Source organism: Nyctereutes procyonoides, unplaced genomic scaffold (genome assembly GCF_905146905.1).
Source record: "Nyctereutes procyonoides isolate TBG_1078 unplaced genomic scaffold, NYPRO_anot_genome, whole genome shotgun sequence".
Lineage (NCBI taxonomy): Eukaryota > Metazoa > Chordata > Mammalia > Carnivora > Canidae > Nyctereutes > Nyctereutes procyonoides.
Window position 1 is genome coordinate 68,315,783 of NW_026575140.1, and position 13,754 is coordinate 68,329,536.

The following is a 13,754-nucleotide window of genomic DNA, read 5'->3' on the forward strand; positions in this document are numbered from 1 at the left end:
CTATCATAAATTTAAAAAAAAAAAATCTAAAAAATTAAAAAAAAAAAAAACAACTCTGGTTAAATTCACCTGTTCTGTGATTCAGCACTGGACTATCTCTATAGCTGGAGAAGGAAAAAGCAACCACACTGGCCCCACTTAAAACTCAGGGGGGTTCTTGATCCTGTCTTCCAATCACACTGTATTTCTCGAGCTCCTTTTGTCTCCTACTCTCCTCAATTATTTCCCTCTCCTCAAATCTCCAATACCACATCCCCATATAGTCCCTTCTCATCTGATAATTCTGCTTCCTGCTTCACTGAGAAAACAGAGGCTATTAGAGAACTTCCAGACTCCCATTATCACACCTACCTGTAGCCAGTTTCTATTCTGCTCTATCTAGCACGTATGTGTGCTATTTAAATTAAGATTAAATAAAATTTAAAATTCAGTTCCTCATTGACAGCAGCCACATTTCAAGTACTAAACAGCCTCATGCAGCTCGTGGCTCCTATAGTAGACAGAGCAGATATGGAACATCTCCATCACTGCAGAGAGATGATCTATCTACTTCCTAACTAACTGAAACATCTCCTCTACTTACAGGTACCTCTTCTCTCATCTACCTCAAGGGTACTGCTCCAGCAATCCCTCCTTCCTCCTCCATGATCAGTTTTCAGCTAAGACATCATCTCCATCAGCATACAAACATGACTGTTAGTGAAACAGATAACAGATAATGGCATTCTCAACAGAAGTAACAAGCATGTGACATGTTAAAGGTGTTAGCTGATGCTACTGTCATAATCATATGGCAATACAGAAATGTATCAAACCAACAAGTATACACCTTAAACTCACAAAATGTGTTTTTTTTAAAAAAAAATCTACTATCATCAGTTGATGTCTTTTTCTTTTTTAATATTTATTTATTTATGATAGTCAGACAGAGACAGAGAGAGAGAGAGAGGCAGAGACACAGGCAGAGGGAGAAGCAGGTTCCATGCACCGGGAGCCCGACGTGGGATTCAATCCCGGATCTCCAGGATCGCGCCCTGGGCCAAAGGCAGGTGCTAAACCGCTGCACCACCCAGGGATCCCCAAAATGTGTTTTTTTAAAAAGAAAATGTAATGGTTGCACAACACTGTAAACGTAATTAACACCACTAAACTGTACACTTAAAATAGTTAAAATGGCAAATTTTATGTTTTTTGTATATATACATATATATATGTGTATGTGTATATACACACACACACACACACACACCACCACCACCACCACCACCACCACCACCACAATTACAAAAAGATTCAAAGGACAAAATCTCTCATCGTCATTTCCCTATAGTACTCACCACCAGCTATGGCCCTGTTTCTCTGCTACTCTTCAGAGCACAACTCTTCAGAAGACTTCTCTATGTTCACCATCTTCCTCTCATCCCCCTCATCTCTCAAGTCACCATACTCCTACCACTCTACCAAAATGGTTTTTATCAGCTGCCTAACCCAATGTACAGTTGTTCTTACTCATCTTTATTCATCAGCAGCTTCTGAGCACTCCCTCCTCATAGAAACATTATCTTCCCTATTTCTGAGTCCAAGACCTGCCTCTCAGGACCTGGTCCTCTACCTTTTGATTTCTGCCTAGATTCTGCCCACCAGGCCTCCCTGGACCTCCACTCACAAACAACATGACTCCTCCACTCAACCCCATTACTCCTTCACCTAAATATCCTGACTCCTCTCTTGTCATTAGTTCTCAGGCTCTTCTGAAGAGCCAGACAAGCCCTGGTCTATTTGCCCTTCTTGACTGAGCCTTGATCCCAAAAACAATGGACATGAACTTTTAGCTCCTTAAAGGACACAGTCAATCTTCCTAACAGTGTTACAATACTCTGAGTAAGACCACTGAAATTGATTGTCAAAAGTAATCCGTGTCAGGTAGCTCCAATGGCCCAGCGGTGTGGCGCTGCCTTCAGCCCAGGGTATGATCCTGGAGACCTAGGATCCCTGCATGGAGCCTGCTTCTCCCTCTGCCTGTGTCTCTGCCTCTCTCTCTCTCTCTCTCTCTCTCTTTCTGTGTTTGTCATGAATAAAGAAATAAAATCTTTAAAAAACAAAGAAACAAAAAAAGTAATCCATGTCAAATACTTATTTGCATTGTCTTCAGTGGATCTGTTTTATTTAGATTCTTTTACTTGGATGACACCTGAATAAACTTTGCACTTGGTGCCTAGAAAAAGTACTCTTTAAGATTTCTCAGGAAACTGGACAAGAATAGAAGATGTGCTTGGACATAGACATGGCCAACATGCACATGAGAAAATGCTCTGCATCACTTGCCGTCAGGGAAATACAAATCAAAACCACAATGAGATACCACCTCACACCAGTGAGAATGGGGAAAATTAACAAGGCAGGAAACAACAAATGTTGGAGAGGATGCGGAGAAAAGGGAACACTCTTACACTGTTGGTGGGAATGTGAACTGGTGCAGCCACTCTGGAAAACTGTGTGGAAGTTCCTCAAAGAGTTAAAAATAGACCTGCCCTACGACCCAGCAATTGCACTGTTAGGGATTTACCCCAAAGATTCAGATGCAATGAAACGCCGGGACACCTGCACCCCGATGTTTCTAGCAGCCATGTCCACAATAGCCAAACTGTGGAAGGAGCCTCGGTGCCCATCAAAAGATGAATGGATAAAGAAGATGTGGTTTATGTATACAATGGAATATTACTCAGCCATTAGAAACGACAAATACCCACCATTTGCTTCAACGTGGATGGAACTGGAGGGTATTATGCTGAGTGAAGTAAGTCAATCGGAGAAGGACAAACAGTGTATGTTCTCATTCATTTGGGGAATATGAATAATAGTGAAAGGGAATATAAGGGAAGGGAGAAGAAATGTGTGGGAAATATCAGAAAGGGACACAGAACATAAAGACTTCTAACTCTGGGAAATGAACTAGGGGTGGTGGAGGGGGAGGAGGGCGGGGGGTGGGGGTGAATGGGTGACGGGCACTGAGGGGGGGCACTTGACGGGATGAGCACTGGGTGTTATTCTGTATGTTGGTAAATTGAACACCAATAAAAATTAATTTATTAAAAAAAAAAAAAGATGTGCTTGGACCCAAATAAAAATAAAATGAAATGATGGCTATTACAGTCAGCCCAGGACTGGAAGTTATTCAATCAAGATTCTAATTTTCACCCTTACTAGTCTTAGTACATCTCTAGCCACATACCTAGAGGCGTCAAGGAATGGTCTGTAGGCCAAACTGATCCATTCTTCTCTATTTGATGAGTATTTCGGCTCCCGGGGTGTTTCTCCCATGGTGTCCAAATCCACTAAATAATGGCATTTACTGATGTCAATCTGCAAATGGAGAAAGGGCAACACTGCATCAGTAACTGCAAAGGTCCTTTCAGGATAAGGAACATCAATTACAATCCTAAAAATTCCCACAATAGCCAGGGTTTCAGAAGTACAAACATCCAAGTCTTTAGACAATATTATCTGTGCTCTCTCCCTTCAGATAAGAGTGTTGGGTGCTGGGGTAATATTTAGGCTCCTGGGGGCAGAGGAAGACATGCACCCACCTAGCCAAATATGTATGTAAGCTTTGGGAGTTCTGACTCTAGTTTGGATATTAAGTTCCTCTGGCCTCAGAGACACGTCTGAAGCTAGCATAAGTTCACAATCTACTCAAAAAACTCTCTTCTGCTATCATTCCCTTCCAATCTATCACCTCTTATCTCAGAGATTGAAAGGGCATCACCTAACCACACATGCTAATGTGTGAGGAAGCCCTGTCTCTGCTGATAAAGTCGTTACTCTACACCTCGTAAGTGGTACAGAAAGATCATGCATCATCATCTCCTTCAAAAATTCAACAGAACTGACAGAGACATTGGGAACTGCTGCTGCAGCAAAAGATCAGTAAAACTGAGATATCAGAAGAGTAAGAATGGAGACTACAAAAAATAAAAAGCTATATAGTAACTATTAGCAAAAGTGTAGTCATCCAGTTGCTTACAATATGGATACACCGGACCATCATAGGTAATCTTAAATACATTTCATTTAAAACCATATCAGGGGCAGCCCGGGTGGCTCAGCGGTTTAGCGCCGCCTTCGCCCAGGGTGTGATCCTGGAGACCCGGGATCGAGTCCCACATCGGGCTCCCTGCATGGAGCCTGCTTCTCCCTCTGCCTGTGTCTCTGCCCACCCCCCTCTCCTCTCTGTGTTTCTCATGAATAAATAAAACCTTAAAAAAATAAAAAAATAAAACCATATCAGTACTGTGCTTCTCACAAAACTCATTAATTCAATGGAACATACTATAAAATCTGGATACTTCTGCTGTTAAATAGCTTCCTTCCAACTAAAAAAAAGTCTAGTGTAACCAAAATCACAAGTATGTGGCAGAGTCATATCTGGACCCAAGTCAGTGTGACTTCAAAAGTCATATCAAGACCACCCCAAAACAGAGGGAAAGTGTTCTCAGGAGCTCATCTAAATGTTTCCTACAAATTAAAACCAATAAAGAGTCCTTCTAGAATGCCAGGTATCAGCTAAGATAAAGGCAATTAGAAACATGAATAGATCTACAGCAAATCTCACATTTAATAGTAAAGGGCTAAAAGCTTTTCCCTTGGGATCAAGAACCAGTCAAGGCTTTTTAACTATGCTATTCAACAATGTATCACAGGTTCCAATCAGATGGGTAAGGTAAGAGAAAGGAATAAATGACAGAAGAAATGGAAACAGATAACAAAATTCATTCATCACAATGATATAACTGCTATATATAAAATCTAGTTGCCCAATAAATTTTGGAATTCAGAGAGTTTATCAAACTTTAGACTTACATGATGTAAAAATCAAAGTCATATATTCACATAGAACAGCAGTGGACAATATAGAAAATGATTTTATTTTTAAAAATTATGTACTTTCAAATTATGTTATGAAAATATAATTTACAAGAATTTGAAAATGTATGCCTTTGAATAGAACTCACAAAAATATGGGAAAGTCCTCTATAAAAAATTATGGAATTTTATTGACAAATGTCTGTCAATGATCAATTTATAATGTGGTATTATTCATATAATTAAAATGTGGCAAATACGTTAATGAAATATTATTCAATCTTAAGGATACGTTGTATAGCACAGAGGAACCTTGAAAACATGATGCTAAAGTGAAAGAAGCCAGCCACAAAAGTCACATATGGTGTGACTCCATTTACATGAAATGTCCAGAACAGACAAATCCATTGAGCCTGAAAGCAGATTATTAGTTGCTAAGGCCTAGGGAAGTGACTGCTTAATGGGTATGGGATTTTTCTGGGGTGAGAAGGTTGGGGAGGATGAAAATGTTCTGAAATTAGATAGTGGTTATGGCCTCACAACAGTATGAATGTACTAACCACCACTGAATAGTGCACTTAAAATCATTGCTTACCCAAAGATCCAGCAACTCCATTTCTAGGTATATACCCAAAAGAACTGAAAGTAGTGACTCAAAACAGATATTTATATCCCAATGTTCATAGCAGCATTGTCACAACAGACCAAAGGTGGAAACAACCCAAAAGTCCACCATGGAAGAATGGATTAAAAAACTAATGAGTGCCAACTTTCAGTCTGACGTGATTAAAAAGGTCTAGAGGTAGAGAATGCAGATGGTCATACAACACTGTGAATATACTTAAGACCACTGAATTATATCCCCCAAATGGCTAAAGTAGTAAATTTTATCACAAAATAAATCTGTTGAAATGATGAATTTTACTTTTTAAATATTGTATTTATTTATTCATGAGAGACACAGAGAGAGAGAGGCAGAGACACAGCAGAAGGAGAAACAGGCTACATGCAGGGAGCTCAATGTGGAACTCGATCCCGGGACCCCAGGACAACACCCTGAGGCAGAAGCTCAACCCCTGAGCCACCCAGGTGTCTCCAAATGATGAATTTTAATCTAAAAAAAAATTTGATAATATAGTATTAAATGGAGAAACCTTATTCCTATAGAATCAATGTTATAAAGATGCAAAGTCTAAATAAATTGATCAATACAGTAAATGCAATCTCAAAAATCCCAGCAGACCTTTTTGGTGAAATTTGAGAAGCTAATTCCAAAATGTATATGGAAATATACAAGGACAAGAACAGCCAAGGCACTGTCAGGAAAGAAAAGCAAGGTGACAGGCTTACTTGCTATAAATTTAGAGTAAATAAGACAAGATGTGTTTAGTGCAGGAATAGATTGAGAGACTAATGAAGAGAACAGGATTTAGAATGGATGCAGGCAACATGGACCCTGATTTATGACAGAGTGACACCTCAGAGCAGTGGAGAGAGGATGAGCTCTTCACTGACTGGTGCTGGGACAACTGGATATCCATTGGGGGAAAAATAAAATTGGACCTCACCCTCACTCCACTCACAAAAACCAACTTCAGATGGACTAAAGAACTAAATGAGAAAGGCAAAATTATAAAGCTCTTGAAAGATCATATTGGAGAGCATCTTCAAGAACTGCAGTAAAAGGCTTTTTAGACAAGACACACAGAAAGCATTAACTACCAAAAAAAATGGATCAATTTGACATTATCTATTCATCAAAAACACCCTAATAAGAGTGAAAAGATGAGCTAAAGAATGGCAGAAGAAATGTGGAACACATTTAACCATCAAGAATTCATATCTAGAATATATAAAGAATACCTGCTAGTCAACAAGACAAAGAGAGATCATCCAATAGAAAAATGGGCAAATGACTTTAACTGGTACTTCATAAAAAGAAATCTAAATGGCCAAAAACAGGTGAACAAATGCTCAATCTCATTAGCAATCAAGGATATTGCAAACCAAAAAAAAAAAAAAAAAAAAAAAGGCTATTACAAACCAAAACCACAATGAAAACTTACAACACTAAGTGTTGGCCAGAATGTGGAACAGCTCTATGCATTGTTGACAGGAGATTAGATTGGTACAAGATTTTTAGAAAACTGTATCACAGAATCTACAAAAACTAAACTGAACATGTACATTTGCTATGATCCAACATATGTACCCCAGGTATCACATAGATCCATATGAAATAATAAATATTTCATTGTTTACTTCACAAAATTGGTAATTTCACCGTGGTACAAGCTAATATATATCCAACAGAAATACATGCACCAAAAGACATTCCAAGAATGTTCAATGTGGCTTTTTTTTTTTAAAGACTTTATTTATTTGAGATAGAAAGAGTGAGACAAAGAACATGAGCAGGGGGTAGAGGGAGAAGCAGACTCCCCACTGATCATGGAACCTGATGCAGGGCCCAATCCCAGGACCCCAAGACCATTACCTGAGCTGAAGGCAGACACTTAACTGACTGAGCCACCCAGGCACCTCTCAATGTGGCTTTTTTTTTTTTTAAGATTTTATTTATTCATGAGAGACACAGAGAAACAGAGGCAGAGACACAGGCAGAGAGAAAAGCAGGTTTCATGCAGGGAGCCCTATGTGGGACTTGATCCTGGGACTCCAGGATCACGTTCTGGGCTGAAGGCAGTCACTCAACCGCTGAGCCACCCAGGTGTCCCTCAATGTGGCTTTATTTGTAATTGGCCCAAGACTGGAAACAAGAAAACATCCATCAACAGTAAAACAATAAATTGTGGTTTGGTCACACAATGAAATGCTATATAGTAACAAAAGAGAACATGTGCGATTATTATTAACCAAGTGTTGAGGAAAAAAATCAATATGCAAAAAAAAAAGTGCAGTATGATTCCATGTATACGAAGTTCAAAAACAGTCAAAACTAATTTAAATTGTGTAGAAATGAATATTAAAGTGGTAAATCAAGAGAAAAGCAAGGAAATTATTACCATAAAAAAAAGTCAGGAGAGTCCCTCTAAAAGGGGGAGTGGGTCGCAATCAAAAGGAGTTGGTGATGGAGTTCTAGGTGGGGACAATGCTCTAGTATTTGACCTGGTGATGCTTACACAGGTACCTGGCTCTATTATTATATTATTGATTACTGTACACTTGTGTTTTGTGCACATTTAGGTGTATGGGTAATATACAACTGAAGGTTTAAAAAAAGTGCTTATAAGAACAACTTGTTCATTTCTTGCCTGCAGTAAACTCTGTCCTTCCCCCCACCTCTAACTCACAGTACTGTACCCATTCTCTCCTAGCATTATTTATATGTAAAAGTCTTGAGTCTCACATCTGTCTCTACATATGGGCTATTCCTCCAGGGGAGAGAAGGCACACTGGGAATTGACGTCAGACCCAATTCCATTCCACATAACTCTAAAAATGATTCTCTGTATAAACACTTCAGGAAGCAGACTTTCTGGTCTCAACACCCACTCTGTAGCTCCCAAGGATTTTAAAAACATGAAACAAGTTTTTAAAAGCTTTGCAAGCGCCATGCCACTGTAGTCAAATAGAAGCAGCCAGGGGCAGAGACTCCCACGGTCTCATGCCAAGACCTCCTTCAGTTAGGGGGCCTCAGTATGACATTTCAATACTGGACCTCAGCCTGGCCTTTTCTGGCCAGGCATACTACAGGTCTAATTATCTAGGTTTGGTTCCAGATACATGGTCTCCCAAAATGGGTAATAACTAATTAATATCTAACTATACCAGTTAGCTTTTGGCTCCATTCATCACACCATCCATATGCAAATTCCATTTAAAATTTTTAGAAAGATACCATGGCAAAAATCATTAACTGAGGTAAGAGTACATTTCAAAATATGTAACCTCTTTATCCTTTTGGGGAAGCAGCTGCTGAATTTTTTTTTTTCCCCGGGAAGCAGTTAATGAACAACTAAAACACGCAAGAACAAAGACTCCCAGCAGAAAATGGTTAGGTATGATCAAGGACAGGTTTCTTTTCTTTCTTTCTTTCTTTTTTTTTTTTTTTAAGATTTTATTTATCTATTTGAGAGAAAGAGAGAAAAAGCACACAAGCCATAGGGAGGGGCAGAAGGCGAGGGAGAAGCAGACTTCCAGCTGAGCAGGGAGCCCAAAGACTAAGTAGGGCTCAATCCCAGGACCCTAGATCATGACATGGAACTGAAGGCAGACACTTAATTGACTCAGCCACCCAGGTGCCCCTAGGGTAGGTTCTTTATTAGAGAAGAAATAAAATATTTAGAGAAAAGGAACCCCCAAAACAAAATAAAAAGGCAACCTATGGAATGAAAAAAAAATACTTGGAAACCATGTAACTGATAAGGAGTTAACACCCAAAACATAAACTCAACAGCAAAAAAAAAACAAATTATCTGATTTTAAATGGGCAAAAAACCTGAATAGACATCTTTTCCAAAGAAGATATACAAATGGCCAACAGGGGGATCCCTGGGTGGCGCAGCGGTTTGGCGCCTGCCTTTGGCTCAGGGCACGATCCTGGAGACCCGGGATCGAATCCCATATCGGGCTCCCGGTGCATGGAGCCTGCTTCTCCCTCTGCCTATGTGTCTGCCTCTCTCTCTCTCTCTCTCTCTCTCTCTCTCTCTCTCTCTCTCTGTGACTATCATAAATAATAATAATAATAATAAAAAAAAAGAATTCTTTAAACAAATGGCCAACAGGTACATAAAAAGGTGCTCAATGTCACCAATCATTAGGGAGATGCAAATCAAAACCATACTGATATACCACCTCACTTCACATCTGTTAGAACGGCTATTATCAATAACACAAGTGATAACAAGTATTGGCTAGGATATGAGGAAAAAAAAGAGCCCTTGAGTACTGTTAGTGGGAATGTAAATTGGTACAGCCATTATGGAAAACAGTAAGAAGGTTCTTCAAAAACTTAAAAATAGAATTACTGTGCAATCTCACTTTTGGGCATATATCTGAAGGAAGTGAAGTCACTCTGTTGAAGAGACATCTATACTCCCATATTTAGTACACAGCATTATTCACAGTAGCTAAAACATGGAAACAACTGAAGTGTCCATCAATTGATGAAATGTGGTATGTATGTAACACACACAGGGATATTATTCAGCCATAAAAAAGGAAACCCTGCTATGTGTGACAACAAACAGATTCATCTTGAGGGCATCATGCTTATTAGTGAATTACTTCAACAAAGACAGACAACAAAGACAGACAAATAGGGTATGATCACTCTTATATGTGGAATCTAAAAAAGTTGAACTCACAGAAACAAGTATAATAGTAGTTAGCAGGACCTGGGGGAAGGGGAGAGAGGTTAGTCGAAAGTACAAATTTCAGTTACAGGATGACTAAATTCGGAGGATCTCAAGAACAGCATAATGATCATCAGTAACAATGCAGTGCTGTGGGGTGCTTGGGTGGCTCAGTCGGTTAAGTATCTGACTCTTGATTTCAGCTCAGGTCATGATCTCAGAGTTGTAAGACTGAGCCCTCCATTAGGTTCTGCACTCAGTGGGGAGATTCTCTCCCTCTTCCCCACTCCCAACCCCCACTCACTCTCTCTCTAAAAAAAGGGGGGGAGGGAAAGTCAATATAATGTGTACATTTGAAATCTAAGAAAGTAGGTCTTAAATGTTCTCAACATTAAGACAAAAAAGGTAACTATGTGAGGTGATGGATATCTAACTAACCCGTGGTAATCACTATACAATATACAAATATATCAAATCATCATATTGTATACCTTAAACCTACACAATGTTATGTGTCAATTTTATCACCGTAAAGCTAGAGAAAATAATTTATTTAAACAATTAGAAGAGGAACTCTCTGTCAGAGGCCTAGATTCAGGTCTGGGCTCCACCATAATCTAAATGGGTGACCCATATTCAAGTTTTTTAAATCTCAATTTTTTTCTGTAAAATAAGGACACCAACATTTATCTCAGAGAGTTACAATGAGGACTAAATGAGAGGGTTCATTTGAATAGAACTTATAAAGGACGACACAAATCACTGTAACATTAGAAGGAATCATTGACTATAACTCCATGAAATGTGAGAAGCTGATGGACAAGAAAGAACCCTGGGGTATTAGTACCCGTTAAAATTAATTATTCTTGTTTTCAATTGAAATCAGTGTTTACTGTCAATTCAAGCCATGCCCAACATGTAGGACAAGAGGATTACAATATTAACTACTCACAGTCCTCCATCAGCAATGAATTAGCAGCATCCACTAAACAATACTAAAATGAATCTTGAGGGCATCATCACCATCACTAAGTACCTGTGTGGTGAATACTAAACTAGGGTATACAAAATTCTTGTGGACATGTCTCCACTATTAAACTTATAATTGAGGTCAGGAAATGGTATTAGCACCTATAAAATACAGAAAGTAAGTAGTATTAGAACAATCAGAGTTCAGAGAGGAAGAAATCACTGGGGGCTACAGTGGTTGAAAAGATTTCCTGGATCTTTTCCAGCGGCAGTAAAAGAGAGAACAGAGGGGGAAAAAGGCAGAAATGAGGAGGGTTTACAGGGGCAATAGAAGAAATATCTGCTTGTCCTAAGAGGTGTGTGTTAAGAAAAGAGAGAATCTGAGGGCTGATAATGGAGAACCCAAATTAAGAGATCTGGATTTTGTGCATCAGGAATCTACTCCAGGCTTTTCAGCCAAAAAAGTGAAATGATTAAAAGATGGGTTTCAGAAAGAGAGAGACCCATACTGGCTATGCAGGTGGAGCAGGACGCATGGCAATTCTGGAGGGAAAGGCTGGAAGCAAGCACTCCCATCACTAAGGCAGTGCAGTGCCCAACTGTGAGTGATGCACTCTCAAGTTCTATGCAGGGGGAAAGAAGAAAGAAAGGGTAAGTCTCAGGCCTATTTCAGAGGAAATCAGGGATACCAAGACTTCTAACCCAGTGAATGAGAGAAGAGGGGGCTGCAGTGAAGAATCAGTTTGGGTGAAATTGGGAAAAGATGCTAACTTGCACTTTACACCAAGGAACTAAAAGAAGATCTCGTGACTGGGACACCAGGATTTAGCAGCTGTCTTCTGTTCCTACTGCCTATAGCACTCCCTACTCCCACCTCATAAATCCCCCATAAGCTTTCAGATCCCAGCCAAAAAATTATTTCTTTAGGACAGGTCTCCAAATTATATGCTCTCATAGCAACCACTATCTCTCCATTAAAACATTTCACATTTCGGGGCACCTGGATGCCTCAGTCAGTTGGGCGACTGACTCCTGATTTCGGCTCAGCTCATGATCTCAGGGTCATGGGATTGAGCCCCATGTTCGGCTCTGTGCTCAGTGAGGAGTCTGCTAGAGATCCTGTCCCTCTCCCTCTGCTCCTCCCTCACTTGTTTACACTCTCTAAAATAAATAAAGAAAATCTTAAACACACACACACACGCACACACTCCACCACTGTAATCTGTGGATTAATTGGGAAGTTAGTAAATTCTATGGAAGACGGAGCTGTGTCTATCGCATTCACTCACAATTCTAAAACCAAGCCTAGTATAAAGCACACAGCAGGGGTCCAGGAAAGCCATAGTGAACAAATGTGCACAAGAGTGAAAAAAAAGGTGAAAATATGAGGAGGGAGGAAAAGGTGAAGGGGTAGAAAACAGGACAGAAGAGAGGCACGGAAGAGCACAGATCAAGTGCAGGAGGATGTGGAAGCAGCAAGAGACAGAAGAAGTCATTGGAGAGGCTGCAGAAGAAGAATCCAAGGAGTACAGTTCTGAAACTCAGGGGGAGAGTGGATTTCAAAGGCCACAGAAAGGCTATGAGGAGACTTTAAGATGGAGAAAAGTTAACAATAGGAGTGGGTTCCCCAGTTGTTCCCAAGAACACACTTAATACAGCATAGAATGCCTGTGCGGGACAAGGAAAGAACTCACAGCCCAGCCTCCTTTTCTCAGTGACCTTCGCTGCTGTCTATCCAGCTGCCTGAGCCAAGCCCTACAAGTCCTAAGACAGGAAGGATGTGAACTTGCAGTCAGGCATCTATCAGCTGGAAATGACAATGACGCACGTAGCTTTAAAAATAGAGATCTCTGACAAGGGCCAAAGTGCAGTTCAGGAACATCACAGAGAAACCATCTCCATGTTTAAGAGATCTCATTTCTCAAATGTCACTGAAAATTCTCCAGTAAACAAATGCAGTAAAGAATCCTCTAAGACTTTAAGGGGATAGTATGAAAGATCAATCAAAATCAATCTGTCCTGTAACCTCCAGGTCAAGTGGGAGGACTGAAGTTCAGAAAACTGCTCACTTTGCCCACAGCTAAGTAAGACTGCTCATAAACTGAGGCTATCAAACAACAACAATGGCTGATATAGGTTATGAATTTAATGCTTCTAAGAGGTATTCAGGATGTCTTTCTTTCCAAAACTTGTAATAAGTTTTGATTTATTTCCTCATATCCCCTGTAAGCAACACTAGTGAGGCCCAGGACTTCTTATAGCTGAGCATTCTAAGCTCTAGGGGGAGCAGAAAGTTAGTCAATCTTGATAGCACCGTATCCCTGGTACATGCCTGGCACTCAGTAGGCAGTCCAAAAACGTTTGCTGAAGCAAAGAATGGTCCCAGCTGCACCAGGATGCTGGACAACTTCAAACACCAAGTGTTAATAAAAACTAAGACTAGCTGTCTTTAAGTGCCAAGTATTTTTTTCCTAGCTTCTGGCCCCAGGAGGGCAATCTATTTCCTCTAAAATGTCATACAATGAAGATTAAATCACATTGTAATAAATCCACTAAAAAAATCTCTAATTAGCAAAATGAGTTCATGCTCCAGTAAACCATTAATTT

At 39.9% G+C, this 13,754-nt stretch overlaps 1 protein-coding gene across 12 annotated transcripts in view; it reads right to left on the reverse strand.

Annotated features, from left to right (window-relative positions):
• The window catches only part of ALG9 (ALG9 alpha-1,2-mannosyltransferase), a 110,090-nt gene that overhangs the window by 39,440 nt on the left and 56,896 nt on the right, over positions 1–13,754 (reverse strand). For all 12 annotated transcript variants that reach the window (XR_008661880.1, XR_008661879.1, XR_008661878.1 and 9 more), the window contains exon 14: positions 3,233–3,363. Coding sequence is in view for 5 of the 12 variants with exons in the window: in XM_055305694.1 (XP_055161669.1) it covers positions 3,233–3,363 (131 nt within the window). In the remaining 7 variants the exon portion in view is untranslated. The remainder of the gene's footprint in view (positions 1–3,232; positions 3,364–13,754) is intronic.